At 41.6% G+C, this 20,788-nt stretch overlaps 2 protein-coding genes across 3 annotated transcripts in view; one reads left to right on the top strand and one right to left on the bottom strand.

Annotated features, from left to right (window-relative positions):
* The window catches only part of pgm5 (phosphoglucomutase 5), a 163,152-nt gene extending 161,860 nt beyond the window's left edge, over positions 1-1,292 (top strand). For both annotated transcript variants that reach the window (XM_020526497.2, XM_048594907.1), the window contains one exon: positions 766-1,292. In XM_020526497.2, coding sequence (XP_020382086.1) covers positions 766-855 — 90 coding nt within the window. In that variant the 3' untranslated portion in view covers positions 856-1,292. The remainder of the gene's footprint in view (positions 1-765) is intronic.
* Positions 1,293-17,455: 16,163 nt separating this feature from the next.
* The window catches only part of LOC109911762 (protein unc-45 homolog B-like), a 43,160-nt gene continuing 39,827 nt past the window's right edge, over positions 17,456-20,788 (bottom strand). Inside the window, exons 7-8 of the mRNA XM_048620048.1 lie at positions 19,921-20,076; positions 17,456-18,016 (exon numbers count right to left, since the gene is read on the bottom strand). Coding sequence (XP_048476005.1) covers positions 17,756-18,016; positions 19,921-20,076 — 417 coding nt within the window. The 3' untranslated portion in view covers positions 17,456-17,755. The remainder of the gene's footprint in view (positions 18,017-19,920; positions 20,077-20,788) is intronic.

The raw sequence follows: 20,788 nt of genomic DNA on the forward strand, positions 1-20,788 counted from the left end.
GCTGCTTGGCCTGCTGTGTTCATCCAGCCCTGCACTTTGTTGTCTCTGTTATTAAGCTGAATAGGGTTCAGAAAAGATTTACATAGATGCTGCAGGGAATGGAAGGTTTAAGTTATAAGGAGAGGCTGGATAGGCTGGGATAATTTTCCGCTGGAGAGTAGGAGGTTGAGAGGTGACCTTATAGGGGTTTACAAAACCATGAGACGTATAGATGAGGTGAATGACAGTTGTTTCTGTAGGGTGGGGCATTTCAAGACTAGGGGACATATTTTAAGGTGAGAGGAGAAAGATTTTTTTACACTGAGAGTGGTTCGTGTGTGGAATGAACTTCCAGAGGAAGTGGTGGATATGGGTATAGTTACAACATTTAAAAGTCATTTAGATAAGTGCATGAATAAGAAATATTTGGAAGGATTTGGGCCAAGTGCAGAAAGTGGGACCAATTTAGTTTGGGATTATATTCGGCGTGGACTGGTCGGACCATAAGGTCTGTTTCCGTGCTGTATGATTCAATGACTCTATATCTGACACTAATTATCAGAGCAGCTGTAATCTCATTGTATGGTGGAGCAGACTCGATGGGCTGAATGGCCTACTTTTGCTCCTACATCTTGTAGTCTTATGTCCTCCTCAGCCATGATCTAATTGAATGACAGAACAGTCTAGAGGTGCTGAATGGTCTCCTCCTGTTCCTGTGATTGAATTAGTATTAGATACTTTCAGAAACGATCCTGGTCAACAGTGGTTTCTGTTTTACTTCCACAGGTCGTACTGGGTCCACTGATCGCCATCGCACTCAAGCTGTCTCAGATCCATGATCGAACAGGCAGGAGAGGACCCACAGTCATCACCTGAGAGCGATGTGCCAACAACTCCCTAGGGGCCAAGAGAGATTCTAGTTAATGTTTTGTTGTTCATAATGGCTGCTCACAGCTTCAAATCCAATTGCTAACAGATAAAAGGGAAGAGAGAAGTAACGTTATGCCGAACAATGAGGTTGTTGAGTTCTGCTTTCTTTTTTGCTTTTACATTAACAATATTAACGTACCTGATGTTAACAACAATAATGTATTTTATAAAGTGCCACTGTGTTATCCTTGCATGACATGTGTTGTTTGAGTTAGCATTCACTATATGGGACAGGCTGTGTATTACTCTTAATGTTTTATTTAGATTCAATGTTAAAAATTGCCCACTGGCTTTGTACAATTATTATTGTAAACCATCATTTAAAAAAAAATTGTCAACTTCCTCTCCCCATCCCACAAATATTAAAATATATTGCTAATGAATGTGTTGGTAACTCACTGACAGTTGTGCCTTAAATCACATTGTGACTATTTTCACTGAATAAGCCATTATTTCATGCATACAGAATCAATCAAAGAGCTTTCGGATAGGAAAAAAATTGGAATTTTCTTTGTGCCAGTGGCAATTGATGCAAGATTAATAGTTAATTTTAAATCTGAGATTGAAATTTCTTTTGTTAACTAATGCCATTAAGGAAATGGGGCAAAGGCAGGCACATAGAGTAGGGTTGCAAATCTATCACAATCTCATAGTGGAATGGCCATTTAATGGAATGGTATTTTTTAAATTCATTCCCAGGGTGTGGATGTTGCTGGCTTGGCCAGCATTTATTACTGATCCTTAATTACCCCAAGGCCAGTTAAGAATAAACCAACTTCTCTGGGTCTGGAATCACATGCAGGCCAAGCCCAGGAAAGGACAGGCTTATGCTTCCTTCCCTAAAGGACATTTGTGAACCAGATAGGATTTTCCCAACAATCAACAATGGTTTCATGATCATCATTGGGCTCTTAATAGCAAACTTCTTTAAATTCAAATTGCACCATGGTCGGATTTAAATCTGGTGTCCTCAGAACATTACCTGGGTCTCAGGATAAATAATCCTGTGATAATTCCACTACATTATAGCTTCCCTCCAACTGAGAGAGCACTGCATGGTCAGATGATATACTGAGGATGTACCATACCTTTGGAATGTAGGACTGAGATTGCTGCACTTTTGGACAACCAGTACTGGAAGAGCAGCATATTGTAGGAAGGACAAGGCTGACAGACTACTGCACTGTTAGAGTAAGTACTGAGGGAACACCGCACTGTCAGAGGGTCAGTACTGAGGGAGCACTGCATTTTTAGAGGGAGTGTAGCACCATCAGAGAGGCAGTCCTGAGGGAGTACCAGATGGTCAGAGGGTCAGTGATGAGGGAGCACTTCACAGTCAAAGTGTCCATACTGACGGATCATTTCCAAACCAGCTGGAAGGTGTGGATGGAAGTTGGAAGGATTCAACCAGAAACCGAGCTCTTCAGTTAAATCTTGCTCTTCCAATAATTTTATATTTTCTGAGGTTGGAGTAATTGCCAAAGGCTTTCAGGACTGCATCAAAAGTATCTGTTGATCTTTTTCACAACTTAGTGAGCTATAACATTATCAATTATAGTTCCAATTATATATAGATATAGATACATAGAAGTATATTGACTTGTTTGGCATATGATTTAGTAGCTGTTCCGTAATTTAAGAATTGTTTTCAACACAATGTCCAGTTCTGTTTTCCATCTGGCCCATCTCTGAAATTAAATCTTCCTGGCAATATTATTTCTGATGCCATGTCTTCCTGATGTGCGTATTTATTATCTTTGCTTTAAAGGCTTTTAATTTTGCAGTATAGCAATGCAGCGGTGTGTACTGCTGTATTGAGTTTTTCCGCATTTCTGTGATTAAAATGAAGGAATCCTGCTTTTTGCAAGTAAAATAGAAAATCTTTTTCACAGCTTTTCTGGATGGATCCTGCCCAAGGCTGCCTTAATAAATCATTCTCACTTCCTTATTGTCTTTTCTGAATGAATCCATTCCTTTAATAAATTTTCCTAGTTGATTCCCACCATCTGTGATCTTTTCAAATAAATGCTACGTGCCTTTTCTTGGTTCTCAATATTTTCCTAACCTCCTATTTTTCATTAGACTTTGTCTGCTTAGCTTTTTAAAATTCTCCTTAATTGCCTTAATTCTAGTTTCATAATATTCCCAAGTCTGCAATCTAATTTTAAATTGGCTATGATGCTTGATTTGTCCATTGCTTATGTTTTGCTTTCCCATCCTGTAATTTGTACCTTTTTAAAAAAATTCCCCTTGCCCACAAGGGTTTTAAATTTTACTAATGAAGCCTCCAACATTCTGAAGGCCCAGCCTTGGGGCCACTCCTCCGGACCATCAGTATCTGATGCAATTTGTAACTGCCTTGAAGTTACTAATACTCCAGCTTCAGGGCAATCCGAACACACCTCTGCTACTGCACATCTCTTACCGGGTCTGAAATGGTTTTACCATCGACTGTAGTTTCTGCCTTGTTGAATCTTGCCACTACTTCCTCTTCCGCAGGGTTTGCGAATGTTTAGCTCTTCCAGTTGCTGACTGTCTACACCAGCAGCTTTCTTAAAGCTGGATTGGAAGAAACCCTCAGACCTCCACAGCTGTTAGCATGTGGCACTAGGAACTATCAGTACCACTGCTCATCATGTTGTATGAGTTCACTGAGCTACTGCTCACCATAAGGTCAAATTGCTGCTGGTGAAGAGTCTACATGGTCTAATGTGGTAGAGGAATGTTGTGGTAGTCTATCATGAAAGGGCTCTTGTCTTATACAAGATGTAATTTATTGCATGATAGCAACTCAGTATAAGCTACATTAATGTGATGAATAGGGTGGCATGGTGGCTCAGTGGTTAGCACTGTTGCCTCACAGTGCCAGGGACCTGGGTTCAATTCTACCCTCGGGCAACTTTCTGTGTGTAGTTCGCGCGTTCTGTGTGGGTTCCCTCTGGGTGCTCCGGTTTCCTCCCACAGTCCAAAGATGTGCAGGTGAGGTGGATTGGCCGTGCTAAATTGCCCCCATTGTTTAGGGATGTGGGTGATAGGGGAATGGGTCTGGGTGGAATGCTCTGAGGGTCGGTGTGGACTTGTTAAGCTAAAGGGCCTGTTTCCACACTGTAGGGATTCTATGATCTTCCATTGTCATAGAGACTATGACAAAGAACCAGAAGGTAGGTCTTACTGTTTTGACGTCCTAAGCTATTTTCTCACTAAGGCCGTTTGAAATTATCATAGCCAGTGTTGCTTATGACAATCCTCAACATTAGCTGTTTAAGGTCCTTACACACTTATACAACATCCTGTTTTCTATTTAGAATTGTCGATTATAAACATGTAAATGTACAGAGCTGTTGCAGAAGTAATAGATTATTACTTATAGTGGACAACATGACCCGAGTGAATAACTATTACTGTTTCCTTGTCATACAATCACAACTGAGCAATGAAAACTTTACTTTGAAGTGAAAGACCATTAGAAACTCCATATGGGGCATTCAGTGTTGAAGGATTGATTTTTTTTGTTTGCAGTTTTTATTTTAATCACTGAGTGTCTATGCATTAATGTTCTCCTCACAACCCACTGCCAGGGCATTCCAAACTTCACTTGAAAGTCAGTAGCCCTTTCAGGTAGAGAGTTACAAAGAAATTGCATTAATAAAGCACCTTTCCTGATCTAAGGATGTCCCATATTGTGTTACAGGCAACGAAGTACTGTTTAAAGTATAGCCACTGTCAGCAACGTAGGAAACACTGCAGTCAATTTGAGCACAGCACGATCCCATATCTAATCATCGTATGGTCTTGGTGAGAAAATAGCCTAGGATCCTGGAATAGTAAGACCTACCTTCTGGTTCTTCCGCATAGTATCTGTGACAAAATCTTGTTTATAATGAGGTCATTCATCAGCCAAACAAAGAATCTCTACTCTGAATGCAAACCAATCTTTTCTGCCTTTGGATGCTCACAAGACTACTTTGCATTTCCAGCTTTTTCTGTTTTCTTTCTTGTGTTGTCTGATCATGGGTACACCCGTTTCTGCTCTGGTCTGTGTGGAACACAATTTCATCCGGCACATGAACTGTCGCACAGTTTGAAAAGAGGTTTGATGATTTCATAAGGCTAAGGTCAGGAATTTGCTGCAAATATGCAACATGATGATGGTTTATTTGTGATTCCTCTGTTGCAAAATTTCCAGGAAAATATATTGATTTATCCCATTCCCTACCCCATAAGCTTTTTGGAATATTGCACTCCTTCAAGAGATCCTCAGCAAGTAAGTTGAGTTGCTCGTTATTATGGTTTCACCCTATCGTTAAAGTCAATGGCAGGATCAAGTTTTCAGAATTAAAATGAAAGAAAAATATGCAGTCAACTGCACACAACAAGTTTCCATGAAAAGTAATGTGAAAATGACCAGACCAGAAACTGATTTGTTGTGATTTTAGTTGAGGGCCAAGTGTGGAGAGAATTGATCTGACCTCTTTCAAAATACTAGCCAAGAGTTCTTTTCCACCCACGTGAGAGGGCTTTGGGTCAAAATCTCATTCAAAAGTGCAGCACTCCCTGAGTACTGGCATTGGGAACATCACCACAGCCATTGACTTGGACCATTACAGGAGAGTGCTAGAAGGCTCAGAATCAAGATTTGATCACTTAGCATTTTGCTTATTTGTTCCATGAACAGAATTGAAATCTTAAACTTCAATTGTTTAGTGATGTTAATGTTTGACATCCAGGCAAATGCTGCTTTTCCCTGGGCCAACACTATTTTTATATCAATATTTACTGAATCCAAGCATAGAATAAAACCAGGCATGACTCGCAATTGCACAGAGTGTGGGAGATAACCATATGGGTCCCTTCTTAATCCCCAGTTATGTATTCATATTTATTCATACAAACTCATCAATCATGTCAAATGCTTATCCAGACCTCCAACTTTGGAAACCTGTAGGAACCAACATCTTTTAATTCTAAGCCATCATGAGAGCTCCAATTACTGGTCATAGATCAATAATTAATACACTATTGAAGACAAGGTATTTAAACAAAGCATTTGCTTGCAAGTATGATAAGTGGAATGCATTCTGGCTTTTGGATAAAATATTAATCCCTACAGGCACATTCCTTAAACTGTGTTCTAGTGTTTCAAAGGAACAGGTAGCAAGTAACCCATAACAACAAACTAAAACTTGGAACAGAGACATCAGTCTTAAAGAATATGTAGAATTTGATCGAGCTTCCTCTTCCATCATTACAGCCTTCCATCTCTTCAGGTGATGGTGTACACTGAAGTGGTTAACTCTGTGTCAAGCATTGTCTCATGGGGCTTGGAATGGCAGACTCTGCTACATTTGCTGAATGGGATGACAATGAGCTGTGAAGGTGCAACGTTTGCCAGTCTCTATTTGGTCAGCTGAGCATCCTATTTCTGTTCAGCCATTCCAATGTCAGTCTCCAGTGGTTTTGTCTGTCGGTGTCAATGTCAATGCCCACCATCTTTATATCTTGTTTGCAGGTGTCCTTGTGGTCCATGTTTAACCACCCAGGGGATAGTGATCTAATGGCTAGTTCTGTGCACAAAAGGTCTTTGGGTATTCAACCATCAACCAGCCACTCGATATCATTGGTTTAGCAATACATGTACTTTAATGGAATCTCAGATCTGAGTTCATGATCTTGTTCTGCCAAAGACACCACCTACATGCCAAGGATAAATCTGAATAAATACATCTGTGTTATTCTCTTCAACCACTCCATTTGATAGTGAATTTGACACTCTCTGAGTAAGGACATTTCTCCTGAATTCTCTACTACACTCGTTTTTTTTAAATTTATAGCCCCTAGATCTGATCTTGCCCATTATTGAAAACATTGCCTCTAAATTTACCTCATCACAATCCTTTCATAATTCCAAAGATATCCATCAAGCCACCCCTCCATGTTCTCTTCACTGGAGAAAGGAGTCCCAGCCTGTCAATTATTCTGGTTGCTGAAAGTGTCAAACTTCACAAAGAAGCAATTTTGCAACTCACAGGGAGACAAGCAAGAGATATAAAGGCAGAAAGCAAGATGGCTAGATCAGGTGGTCAATACACAACAATTGAGGCCAGCTAAACTTGAGTTTATGTGGATTGTTCAGGTATTAAAACTGCTCTGTGATTCTCCTCAAGGATTCATGAATATTTGCAAAATTAAACCAAGTTAGATACAAATTAGAAGGGATTTCCTCTCTTATGATGGTCAATCAATGAAAGCCTTTATCATAGAGGGCTGTAGAGATCGGGTATTTATCTATATTCAAGGCTGAAATAGACATTTTCTTTATCAGTCAGGGAATCAAGAGTTTTAGTGATATGGCAGGAAGGTGGAGTTGAGGATTATTAGATCAGCCATGACCTCAATGAATGGTGGTACAGATTAAATGGGCCAAATGACCTTTTTCTGTTCCTACATCTTATTGTCTTATGGTCTTATGTTTAGTGGAATTTACCTAGAATTTTCCAGAACAAAAGCAAGCCAACTGCTCTAGTCTTTATACTTCCCAGGTGAGGTTGCATGGTTTAGGAGGAGAATTCCTGAGTTGACGGTCAGGCAACCAAGAGTCAAAACTAATCACAACCCACAAATAATGTATTTGAATTTTTGGAATGTTCTTTAATTTGCTGTTTTAACGTATTTCCCACTTAAAATCTGCCAACTGTGATTACTTACAAAGACGCACAACTTTTTCAACACAGTCAGTTGGCAATAATTAAAGAATGTGCTCTAATTACGGTTATGAATAAAATCAATGTAGCAATATAAAAACAGTGCAGTGAGACTAGCCAAGATCTTTGCAATACTTGGAGCAAGAACAATGAGATATATTGTGAAGTGTTGACAGATGATATCAGATTGTACAGTGAATCAGCAGATAAGTACATAAGAACATTGGCTGCAAATATACTAAGATGCCCTGGTTAGCTTGTGGTCGTAAGGGAGGAGGCTACTTATTTTATATTGCCATTAGGTTAACACTTTGGAATGTGTTTTGTTTGTGATTTCACACAGAGTAGGAAGAGTTTCTTTAAAAACAGCGAAATCCCAAAAGGAAATGTTTGTGCAGTGGGATTTTTCACGTCCACTTAAGAAGATGGACGGAGCTTTGGTTTGGTGTTTTATCTGGAAGATGGCACCTCCGATAGTACCATGGTCTTTCAGTACTGGGATAAGGCTGGATTTGGTGGTCATTGCATTGCAGGAATTAACAGTGAGCCTTCTTAATTCCCCATTTCCACTCTGCAATGTTCAACACTACAATAAATCCTGCCTGTCTATCAATATACTGAATCGTCACAATAAGAAGGTGTAGATATTAAAATTAGAGCCAGGCCTTTTGGGGTGATTTCAGTTTTGATAAGGTCATGGTTCTGAAAGTGTTAACTTTGGAGACTGAAATAAACTCCAACAAATTTGATGATGTCACACAGTCTTGGATGGGAAAATTGGAAAAATATCTCTTGATTTTGAAAGGGACAGTCGTTATTTATATCTTCCAATAATCCTAGTAACAATGTCTAACTGGTTAATATATCAAGTGCATCATTGCTATCATGCATTACATTACATCTTGTTAACACAAAAGCATCTGCTTTTTTAAAACTCACTACTTGTTTTGTTTTATGCTTCTGTGTGATGTAGGTGTCACTGGCAATGCTGCTAGTTGTTGTCCAACCATAATTGCACTTGGCTATAATTGGCTCAGAGGGCAGTTAAGAGTTAACTGCATTGCTGTGGGTCTGAGGTCACATGTAAACCAGACCAGATAAAGGTGGCAGATTTCCTTCCCTAAAGGACATTAGTGAACCAGATGGGTTCTACAACAGTTGGCAATTCTTACAAGGTCACCGTTAGGCTAAACTATTTTTGAATTCCAGATTTAATTAAATTCTAATGTCACCAGCTGTCATGGACATTTACCTGGGGGCCTGGCTTGTCAGCTCCAGAAACATCACTGCTATGCCACTAAACTAAAAAGGCCCTTAGACCCAATCCTTCAACCTACAAATGCAGTTATCAGGAGACTTCTTCATACAAAGGAAAGTGAGTGAAAATATGGATCTCTCTGAAAAAAAAAATTGAGGTCAATTCAAACTAAAATTGTTAGCTTTTTGTCACACAATGGTATTGATGGTCATAAAGTCATGATGAAACATTAAGATACCATTACTCTACTTGAATGGGAGAACAGCTTAAAGAACTGATTATTTCTATGTCCCTGTCACATGACTGTCATAGACCTCCAGCGTGCCAGTTCTAATTATTCCATACCTTAAGTATCTGTCTTTCTGGCCTACTTTATCAAATATAAACATCACTGCAATTCCACTCTAAACCCATGATCTCACATTTCAGAGGCACTCAAATTTCTAGGTTAAAAGGCATTCTAAACCACACTGATTTTATCAAGCATATACGGCCAAGTCATTGTTGCCAGCAAACACTAATGGGTGTAATCTGACATTGATAGGCATGCAGGTATCCAACACAGAAACAGCGAACAGATCAAAAAGTTTTGTTCCAGTTACCCAATGTGAGCACTATTGTCTCTCATAAGTTGCTGATGACATAGTGAGGCTATGGAACACTATTTTGGCCACAAGCACCACTTTTAGTGGAAAAACACCTCACACACTGTCCATGTAAAGTACTTCACACAAACATATTTATTGACTTAACATTGATTCATATACAGTGATCAAACCAGGAGAGCATTCACAGTATCAAAAGGAACTTTGGTGGCAACAGATGAGGCAGTATTCAGGCTCCTCACCCTGGGGCTCGTCCATTCTGTCCATTCTTTCTTCTTTTCTCTTGTTCTTCTATCTTTAAAGATTTTTTTTGTTTAAACAAACTTACGTTGGCGCAGCAGTGACATCATTGGAGCAGCTGAGGGCCAGACCAGAGCAGGTTGGAGGCCCATGTGGAGTGGGGACGGTCAGTGTGTCCCATGTGGAGTGGGGACGGTCAGTGTGTCCCATGTGGAACGGAGACAATCAGTGTGCCCCTTGTGGAGCGAGACAGTGAGTGTGCCCCTTGTGGAGCAGGGACGGTCAGTGTGTCCCGTGTGGAGCGGGGACGGTCAGTGTGTCCCGTATGGAGTGAGGACAGCCAGTGTGCCCCATGTGGAGTGGGGATGGTCAGTGTGCCCCTTGTGGAGCGAGACGGTGAGTGTGCCCCATGTGGAGCAGGGTCAGCCAGTGTGCCCCACGTGGCGCGAGACAGTGAGTGTGCCCCGTGTGGAGCAGGGATGGTAAGTGTGTCCCGTATTGACTGGTGATGGCGAATGGTTGGAGGCCTGGATTGGGGACAGTGTTGGACTGAGGAAGAGTGCAAGTGGTCAGCAATTTGCAAACCCAATCAGACCACATGTGGAAGCCCCCTGCATTGATCTACTGCAGGTCCTTTATAGAAATACTGTAATGTTTATCTTTTCAACTTTAGTTTTTATTTTTCTAACTAGTACTATGAATAACTATCAGGTAACGTAACTTTTTTTCTTTATCTCTCTATTTTGTGTCTAAGATATGTACCTCGGTACTTTGTACCCAAGATGGCGCCATGTGGGGCAACATTGTGAATTTTTTACTGCACTCCTGTACTTCTGTACTTGAGTACATGTGACAATAAACCTAACTTCTAATTCTAAGAAACTCAACATAGTATTTTAGCAACAGTCACTCAAAGATTAACATTCATTTGCACGCACTACCCAAGTATGAGAATTGAGATCATATGCTGAATGATGGTGTCCATTAATCAGAAATGCAATTTCATACATATGGATTCCAAATTCGCCACATTTTAACATGGTTAACCCACTGGACAATGCATGGTCAATCAACTGCTTACAAGGTTCCAATATTAACACAAGCATATTGAATATAATGGAACTATTGGATGTTACTGATGCTATCATGTATGCTGGACAGTGTCAGTAGGCTAAATGGTGTGATAGTACTATGGCTCCTGGATTTTTTTTAATGAAGAGAAGTTGTGACAGAAGTATGGAGTGGTCTGTTCGAAGCCAATGAAATAAACAGCTTGTGAGGCCTTGGGTTTCTTATTTTAAAAATTTGGAACAATAGAAGCAGCCTGAATGGGTGAAGTTGGACTTCCACAGAACCAAGTTTTAGCTGACCTTTCAGCAGGGTTTTGAAGCTGCCATAGAGCCAAAAACTTGAGTCCTCTCCCTCTGCCAGAATTTTCTCTTGATGTTCTTTCATCCTGGACTGGAGAAACATTTCATATGAGACAATCTGTTTTATTGAATTTGCCTTTGCCAAGGGTGTTTTTATGGGATGTTGCTATGTTGAAACAAGTGATGCTTAAGAGTTAAATGATCTATTGAAAAACTTAACAGAATAATAGAGTTAAGTTATTCCAATTCTTCTTTCGTGTTTTTTTAACTGTAGAGTAAGGAGAAAGTATGTTATGCTTAAAGCCGTGTAGTATAACTAAATGAATTAAATCTGGAACACAGCAACTTATACTTCCTTTTATATAAGATAAAATTTAGGGTCTAAGCTATCTCCTGGATATATTTGCAGGGTGTTAAGTCTGGCCCATAACACCTGACTCCATATCTTAGGTTTGCTTATCATGTACATTCCTTCAATGTTGCCTTTTATATTTGGTTTTGAAAGCAGTAAGAATTGATGGAGATTTATCCGTCAGCCTGACAAGTTATTCTAAAAGCCGTTTCCACAATAAGTTAATGCATCTCAAAGATTTATAAAATACATACTTTGTGCAAGTCTATGATATTTTAGCCTTCTAAATAATTACTGTTGTAAAGTAATTCATGACATCTGTCTAAAAGGAACCCAGGACCTTGTGATATATATCATATATGAGCTAACATATAGATAGGCCCTCAAACCAAATCATCCTGGCAGTGGTGTTTGACTGAAGAGCCCATGTCACAGTGGCATGACATGGTGGCAGCAAGTGGGCACTGCAGGCCTTCAAAAGCTAACAGTGAAGCTAGTTAGTGATAGTTGCTACAAACAGATGATAGCACCATCAAGGAATCGTCACATTCTGATCATTGAATCAGGGAGTCATACAGCATGGAAACAAATCCTTTGGTCCAACCAGTCCATGCCAACCACGTTCCCAAACTAAAATAGTTCCACCTGCCTGCACTTGGCCCATATTCCTCCAAACCTTTCTGTTCATGAACTTATCCAAATATCTTTTAAATGTTGTAACTGTACCTGCATCCACCACTTCCTCTAACAGTTCATTCCACACACAGACCACTGGCTGTGTAAAAAAAATGCTTCTCATGTCCCTTTTAAAACCTTCTCTCATCTTAAAAATATGCCACCTAGTTTTGAAGTCCCCCACCCTAGGGAAGAGACCCTTGTCATTCACCTTATCTATGTCCTTCATGACCTTATAAACCTCTATAAGGTCACTCCTCAACCTCCTACGCTCCAGTGGAAATAGTCCCAGTCTTTCCAATCTATCTTTTTTATCTCAAACCCTCCATTCTCGGCAACATCCTGGTAAATATTTTTTCTGAACCCTCTCCAGTTTAATAACATCCTTGATATAAAAAGGCAACCAGAACTGCTCACAACACTCCAAAAGAGGCCTCAGCAACATCCTGTACAATCTCAACATGACACCCCAACTCCTACACTCAAAGGTCTGAACAATGAAGGCAAGTGTGCTGAATGGCCTTGTAATCACCCTGTCTACCTGTGGTGCAAATTTCAAAGAATTATCTACCCGAACCCCCTAGGTCTCTCTTTTCTACAACTCTACCCAGGGCCCTACCATTAATTGTACAAGTCCTGTCCTTGTTTGTATTTCCAAAATGCAATATCTCACACTTATTCAAATTCCCTTCTGTGAGACAAGTCGAAGATACCATTAGTGCAGAGGTTGTTGACGCATTGTCTCCAATACTCAGTATGTTCAGTGTACATCAACAAATTATGTCTGACAATAATCAACAGAATATTAGTGTATCCTTCCTAGCCATATAGAGGCAACAGGGTGTTCATCATATTACTTCCTTTCTTCACTGCCCTCAATCAAACCCTCAACTGAACTGACTGTACTATAAAATCCATGATAGTCAAATGTAAGGGCTAATAGCCAAAATTTTTAGGTAGCTGTGCCAAATCTACCCTCTTATAGAGTCATAGAGTCATTCAGCATGGAAACAAACCCTTTGGTCCAACCAGTCCATGTTGACCATAATCCCAAACTAAGTTCTGAGGAAGGGTCACCTTAACTCTGTTTTCTCCTTCACAGATACTGCCAGACCTGCTGAGCTTTTCCAGCAATTTCTGTTGTTGTAAACTAACCCACCTACCTGCTCCTGGGCCATATCCCTTCAAACTTTTCCTATTCATGGATTTATGCAAATGTCTTTTAAACATTGTAATTATACCCACATCCACCACTTCTTCTGTATAAACGAATTGCGCCTCGTGACTTCTTTAAATGTCTCTCCTCACCTTAAAATTGTACCCCCCAGGCTCGAAATCACCCATCAGAGGGAAAAACATTCAATTATCATTAACGCTATCTATACCCCTCATTATTTTATAAACTTCTATAAGGTCGCCTCTCAACCTCCTACACTCCAGTGAATAAAGCTCCAGCCCATCCAGCCTTTCTTTATCCTCTGTGCAATGATTTATCTCCACTGTCACCTCTCATGTTGGGAAAACAGATCCACACAATTCTTCCTTCCTTTTCACATTTTCGCTACAACCAAATGTGCATCTCACATTGTTGGAAAGAAGGAATAAAATAAAAGCCATCATGAGTATCAATGAGCATGCAGACTATTATACCAACTTAAACCAGGATAGAGTATAGAGATTTTCATAGGAACACATGACTTTGTGGCAAAATATTACGTAAGTGTGTCCAGCCTAGATCATATGTCATTGTAATGAGCAATTAAGTGCTGTGAAGAAATACATAACATATTCAACGTGCACATAAATCAACTATCAATCACACAGCCTGATTTCTCAGATACTGATGATGTCATGCTGGACCGATCATATCTACTGCAAATAATACACATCCATCCACGATGACAAACCGCAAGCCACAGAGTGAAGCTACACAGCCAACTCATGATAACAGTATAAGGACTAGATCTGGTTGTGTCATATATCTATCAATATGTTATCTAAATGTGTACAGATAATGGATATGTCATTATAAATGTTAATGGAATAGGGTTCCCATTGTTTAAAGGGGAAAGGTGCGATTTTGTATTATGGCACAGAAGAAACCCAGGAAGGCATGGTACCTTTTCAAGGCAGCTGCACGACACTACGATGTGTAATGCAGTCATTCACTCTCAATTTATTGGAGTCACTGCTTAGTCAGTCAGATGCATATATATGATGTACAGAACATCAGTAAACATAGAACCCAAGACAATGTGGAAGTCTGTGATATTGTAGCCTTGTAAACTTTACGTGTTGTAAGTAAACTTCAAGACAAGTGTGTCACAAGAACCCAAGTCTGTGTGTCAGAACTGTTACATGAGGTAGCATAGTGTGCAACACTCAGATCATGTCATTCTGGCAGTAGTGTTAGACCCACGAGTTCATATCATGATAATACATTAATTCTCAATCTTGTTCTCAAATGTCTCTAAACTTGTGCCCCTCCTTACCTCTGTAACCTCCTGCAGCTCCAAATCTGGCCTTTTATGTATCCCCAATATTAGCCACTGTATCATTGTCAAAGTACCTTAAGTTTCCAGGGCTCTAAGTTCTGAAGTAGTAGGAACTGCCGATGCTGGAGTCTGAGATAACAAGGTGTGGAGCTGGATGAACACAGTAGGCCAGGCAACATCAGAGGAGCGGGAAAGCTGACGTTACAGAAATGGGGGAGGGGAAGGGGGCCCTGAAATAAATAGAGAGAGTGGGAGGTGATGATAGAAGGTGGATAGTGGAGCAGATAGATGGAGAGAAGACGGACAGGTCAGGGAGGCGGGGATGAAGCCAGTAAAGGTGAGTGTAGGTAGGGAGTTAGGACGGGGGTTGGTCAGTGAGTAGGGAGGGGTGGGTAGGTGGGACAGAAGACGGACGGGTCAAGGAGGCCGGGATGAGGCTAGTAGAGGTGAGGTGAGTTAGGTAGGAAGATGGGGTGGGGATTGGTCAGTGTGATGGGAGGAGCAGGTAGGTGGGATAAAAGACGGACAGGTCAAGGAGGCGGAGATGGGGGGTGCTGGTCTTGGGATGAGGGCGGGGTTGGGGAGATTTTGAAGCTTGTAAAGTCCACATTGAGACCATTGCGCTGAAGGGTTACCAAACGGAATATGAGGTGCTGTTCCACCAGCCTTCGGGTGTGGCATCGTTGTGACACTGGAGGAGGCCCAGGATGGACATGTCGTCCAAGGAGTGGGAGGGGAAGTTGAAGTGGTTCGATACTGGGGAGGTGTTGTCGTTTGTCACAAACCGAGCGTAGGTGTTCCCCAAAGCGGTGTCCAAGCCTCTGCTTGGTTTCCCCAATGTAGAGGGGGCCACATCAGGAACAGCAGATACAATATGCCACATTAGCAGATGTGCAGGTGAACATCTGTTTAATGAGGAAGGTTTTTCTGGGGCCTGGAATGGAGGTGAGGGGGGAGGTGCAGGGCAGGTGTAGCAGGGAAAGGTGCCAGGGCTGGTGGGGCTAGTGGGGAGTGTCGAGCGGATGAGGGAGTCGCAGAGAGAGTGTTCCCTCTGGAAGGCAGATAAGGGTGGGGAGGGAAAAATATCCTTGGTAATGGGGTCGGTTTGCAGGTGGCAGAAGTGACAGAGAATGATGCGTTGAATCTGGAGGTTGATGGGGTGATATGTGAGGACAAGGGGATTTCTGTCTTTGTTGTTACTGCAGGGAGGGGATGTGAGGGCTGCGGTGCGGGAAACGCAAGAGATGTGGTCGAGGGCGTTTTCGACCACTGTGGGGGTGGAATTACAGTCCTTGAAAAACAAGGACATCTGGGATGTCTGGAAGTGGAACGCCTCATCTTGGGATCAGATGTGGCAGAGGCGAAGGAATTGGGAATAGGGGATAGCATTCTTGCAGGAAGGTGGGTGAGGGGAGTTGTATTCTTAGGAGCTGTGGGAGTCGGTGCGCTTGAGATAGATATCAGTTTCCAGGTGGTTACCAGAGATGGAGACAGAGAGATCCAGGAAGGAGAGAGAGATATCAAAGATGATCCAGGTGAACTTAAGTTTGGGGTGGAAGGTGTTAGTAAAGTGGATGAACTGTTCGAGCTCCTCGTGGGAGCACAAGGCAGTGCCGATACAGTCATCGATGTAACAGAGGAAGATGTGGAGGATAGTACCAGTGTAGCAGCGGAAGAGGGACTGTTCCATGTTTCCTACAAAGAGGCAGGCATAGCTTGGGCCCATGTGGGTACCCATGGCCACCCCTTTCGTCTGTAGGAAGTGGGAGGGGAGTTGGCCACCCCTTTCGTCTGTAGGAAGTGGGAGGGGAGTTGAAGGAGAAGTTGTTAAGGGTGAGGACGAGTTCGGTTAGGCGGATAAGGGTGTCGGTGGAGGGGGATTGGTCAGGCCTGCGGGACAGGAAGAAGCTGAGAGCCTTTAGGCCATCTGTATGGGGAAAGCAAGTATATAGGGACTGGACGTCAATGGTGAAGATGAGGTGTTGGGGTCCAGGGAATCGGAAGATTTGGTGGAGGTGGGGGGCATGGATGGTGTCCCGGACGTAGGTAGGGAGTTCCTGGACCGGGGGGAGAAAATGGAGCCGAAATAAGTGGAGGTAAGTTCGGTGAGGCAGGAGCAGGCAGAGACAATGGGTCGACCAGGGCAATCGGGTTTATGGATTTTGGGAAGGAGATAGAAACGGGCAGTGCGGGGTTGGGGAACAATGAGGTTGGAGGCTGTGGTTGGGAGGCCACCTGAGATGATGAGGTTATGGATGGTCTGGGAAATTATGTTTTGGTGGTCAGGGGTGGGGTCATGTTCAAGGGGGCGGTAGGAGGAGGTGTCATCCCCGCCTCCTTGACCTGTCTGTCTTCTCTCCACCTATCTGCTCCACTATCCACCTTCTATCTTTGCCTCCCCCTCTCTCTATTTATTTCAGAGCCCCCTTCCCCTCCCCCATTTCTGAAGAAGGGTCCGGACCCGAAACGTCAGCTTTCCTGCTCCTCTGATGCTGCCTGGCCTACTGTGTTCATCCAGCTCCACACTGTGTTATCTAAGTTCTGAAGTTCCTTTCCTAAACTCTTTTGGCTCTCTACCTCATTATCTTCCTTTATGATGCTACTAAAAGCCTATCACTTGTGACCAAGCTTTTGGTGACCTAGCTTAAATCTCATTAAATGGCAAGTTTTACTTGATAATTCTTATTACCAAGTATCTTAGGAACCTATGTTGTGTTAAAGATGCTATATAAATGCAAGTTGTTGCTTCTGGTCAAAATCTAAGAAGGCTAAGAGTACACACCAGTAGAAAAATTCAAGGACACGGTTTAACAGTAATCGCTTTACTTGCTGAAAGGAAGTTTAGGCTCCAGTCCTTGGTAATCAAAGTGTTACAGTAAAAACACAAATGTAAAATTAAAATGAGCACATTTACTCCAGTTTTCCAGTGTTTTCCAGTTAAAAGTTTGTTGCAAGCATGAAATAAACAATTATTTCAAACTGACAATAGCTTTCCAATGTTTGTGCAATACGGTCAAAATGGCAATTTGCTTGATAAATAATTAGCATCTGGAGTGACACAGGCTTTGAGTAAATATCCAGTTATTTCTTACAGCGTGAGCTAATTCTGAAATCTAAGCCATGTGCACTGGATTCCCTTTACATTCTAGACTAGGATGTTGGTTTAATAAGAGAGTAATCCATTGCTTTGGTCAAACATTCACGAGCCATATTGATAGCATCTTGGTGCTTTACATTATTTTCCAATTTGCTAATGACTGTCAGGATTTCCAGCATTTCACTCTCAATGAGCTTTTTGGCAATTTCCTTGTCTGCCTCCATCAAGTTGAAAACAATGACCAGACCTCGGTGCTGAATTTCCACGTTGTCATGCATACAGAGTCGCTGCAGGATTTCAAGCCACTGAACGGTCTGTGCACAAAGACAGAAAACAAAATCCAATCAAGATTCCTTCAAAAGTCCCACTCCAATCTTTTAATTGCAAACGCTTGTGAGCACTGTGGCTAAAGGGACAATGTGAGAAATAAAATAGGTGCATGGTCAAACAAGGCCAATAGAGTTACTAGTGATTGAATTTGGAATGGATTGTCATTAGTGATTTGAACATTAGAGATAGGGAGGGATGTCACAATGAAAGTATTTGAAAACACAGATGGGAATTTTAAGTTTCAGGCAATGTTCATAACTGGGAGCAAGTGTAGATCAGCACAATGGTGTTGGGAAAATGGAGTGTGGTACAAATAAGCGTTTGGGCGGCTGAGTTTTAGACTGGCTCAAGATTACAGGGGGTGGAAGTTGGAAGGCCATTGAAATGATCCGCTCCAATTCATCATGAATATTCATCAGACTGGTTCCAGGGACAAGAGGCTGAACAAATTGGATCAATGCTTTCTCTAGGTAAGAAGAATGAGAGGTGAGGTCATTGTAACATATAAGATTCTGAAAGGGCTTCACAGGTTAGACGATGAAACATTGATGCCCCTAACTGGAGAGTCTAAAGCTTGGGGGCAATAGAGCTTTTAGGACAAAGATGTCAATCATTTAGGACTGAGATGAGTAGAAATTTCAGTTCTCTATATCAGAGGATTATGGATGCTCTTTTTGTTAAGTATCTCTAAGGAAGAAATCCATAGATTAAGGGATATAATGGCTGGGCAGAAAAATAGAGTTGAAATCGAAGGTCCTGCCTGATCATATTGAATAGTGGAGCAGGCTTGAAGTTAAGTGATCTACTCGTTTTCCTATTTCTTCTGACCTTATGCACAAGTGGAAGTTACGATCTTGCCAAGCAGAACATAAATAGGAGGAAACCAAAAATGGATTATGTGGCACCCTAGTGGTGATGTTTCTGGAGTGGGAAGGAAGCCTTTGCAGGTGATTCTCTGTTTGGATAAGAGGATCCAGATGAGGAGAAGTCCCAGCCGGCTGAGCAATGGTGACAATGCGATGGAAGGGGATGATGCAGTCGAAGATTTCAGAAAGGTCAAGAAGGATGAATAGCAATGGTTTACCAAGAGTACACTGGTTTAGTGCTTTTTACTGATGGCACACCCAAGGGCATTATCATGTGAAGAATGAATGACTTGCATTTCTATAGAGCTTTTCACAACTCCAGGACATTCCAAGGTGCTTTACAGCTAATATAGTACACATGAAATGCTGCCCCTGTTGTAATGTACAAAATGAAGCAGGCAATTTATGCACAGCAAGATCCAAGATAATTTATCTTACAGATGTAGTGTGGCATGGGGTGGCTCAGTGGTTAGCACTACTGCCTCACAGCGCCAGGGACCCGGGTTTGATTCCAGCCTCAGGAGACTCTCTGTGTGGAGTTTGCATATTTTTCCTGTGTCTGTGTGGGTTTCCTTCCACAGTCCAAAGATGTGCATGTTAGGTGGATTGTCCATGTTCAATTGCCTATAGTGTCTAGGGTGGGAAATGCAGGGAGGGGGTAGGTGGTGGGTTTGGGTAGTATGCTCTTCAGAGGGTCAATTGATGGGTCAAATGGCCTGCTTCCACATTGTAGCGATTCTATGTTCATCAGGGAATAAATATTAGCCAGGTCACTCCACCCATTCTTTGTTGAATGATGGGATATTTTATGACCATTTGAGAGGGTTGATTAGGCCTACTCAGTGTAATGCTGTGTTTCCCTATATTCCAACAATGCTGACGATGCTTCAGAAGTACTTCATTGGTTGTAAGGCATTAGGGGTCTGATGCATTTGTAGATTGCTATATAAATGCAAGCTCTTTCTGTTCTTAGGGATTACAGGATTGTACTAGTATTGCAGTTGTCAGTTGGTGACACTCACCACTCTTGTCAACTTGTGGCATAGTTCCTTCTGGCTAGCGGTAAGCATGGCAACAGCTCCTGCAGCTGCCAGCTGAACCTTTACATCATCTTCACCGCAGAGTAGCACCAGTAGTTTCATTCGGTCATTTCCTTCAGCCACAAAACGTTCTTGAACCTTAATAATGACAGAAGGAATTCAGGCTCTAACTGCTGCTATTGGAAGTACTTGGCTCAATCGTAACAGAGTCCATTTGTTTTATGCTATAATATTCACTGACTCAATAAAACTTTGGGTCAGATCTTGCTGGGACACTATTGGCACTTCAGACACAGGCTGTTATTAATGAACAAATCACCAAGTGAGTTCAGGGGACGAAGAAAAGATACAACATAAGTTGTGAATCTCCAGAACGTGCCAGTTGATTTGCTCAACTTCTCTGATTAGTTTCATACAAACAGCATCTCATCCTGAGCCTCCTTGCTATTTCCAATAATTAATAGATTTGCACAATAAATTGTCCATAAAGTCATTGCAGGAAATTACATCTGGTAATTAGCAGTGCAAGTCTTTTAGATTTATGATAAATTAAACAATGGCGATCAACTTCTCCAACAATTTGCACAGCTGAGTTTCATTCATGCATGTAGTGCATTATTGCTGGAAGTTTTGTTAATCTCTTTCAAATTATTTTCCCTTTCTGTGCCTTTATTTTTCTCTCTGTTCCCTTCAGTCTTTATTTCTCTTTCTTTATTTAGTTTTCAGGACATCTCTCAAAAATAATTCACATTGTGTCCTTCTCCATTGTTCTTCTATTTCATTTGTAATCCATAAATCTCATTCATTAAAGAGAGAGACTGTTCTGTTGTTCACTGAGGTTCTATTTGTC

The sequence above is a fragment of the Rhincodon typus genome, chromosome 3 (genome assembly GCF_021869965.1).
Source record: "Rhincodon typus isolate 14 chromosome 3, sRhiTyp1.1, whole genome shotgun sequence".
In the NCBI taxonomy this organism is placed as follows: domain Eukaryota; kingdom Metazoa; phylum Chordata; class Chondrichthyes; order Orectolobiformes; family Rhincodontidae; genus Rhincodon; species Rhincodon typus.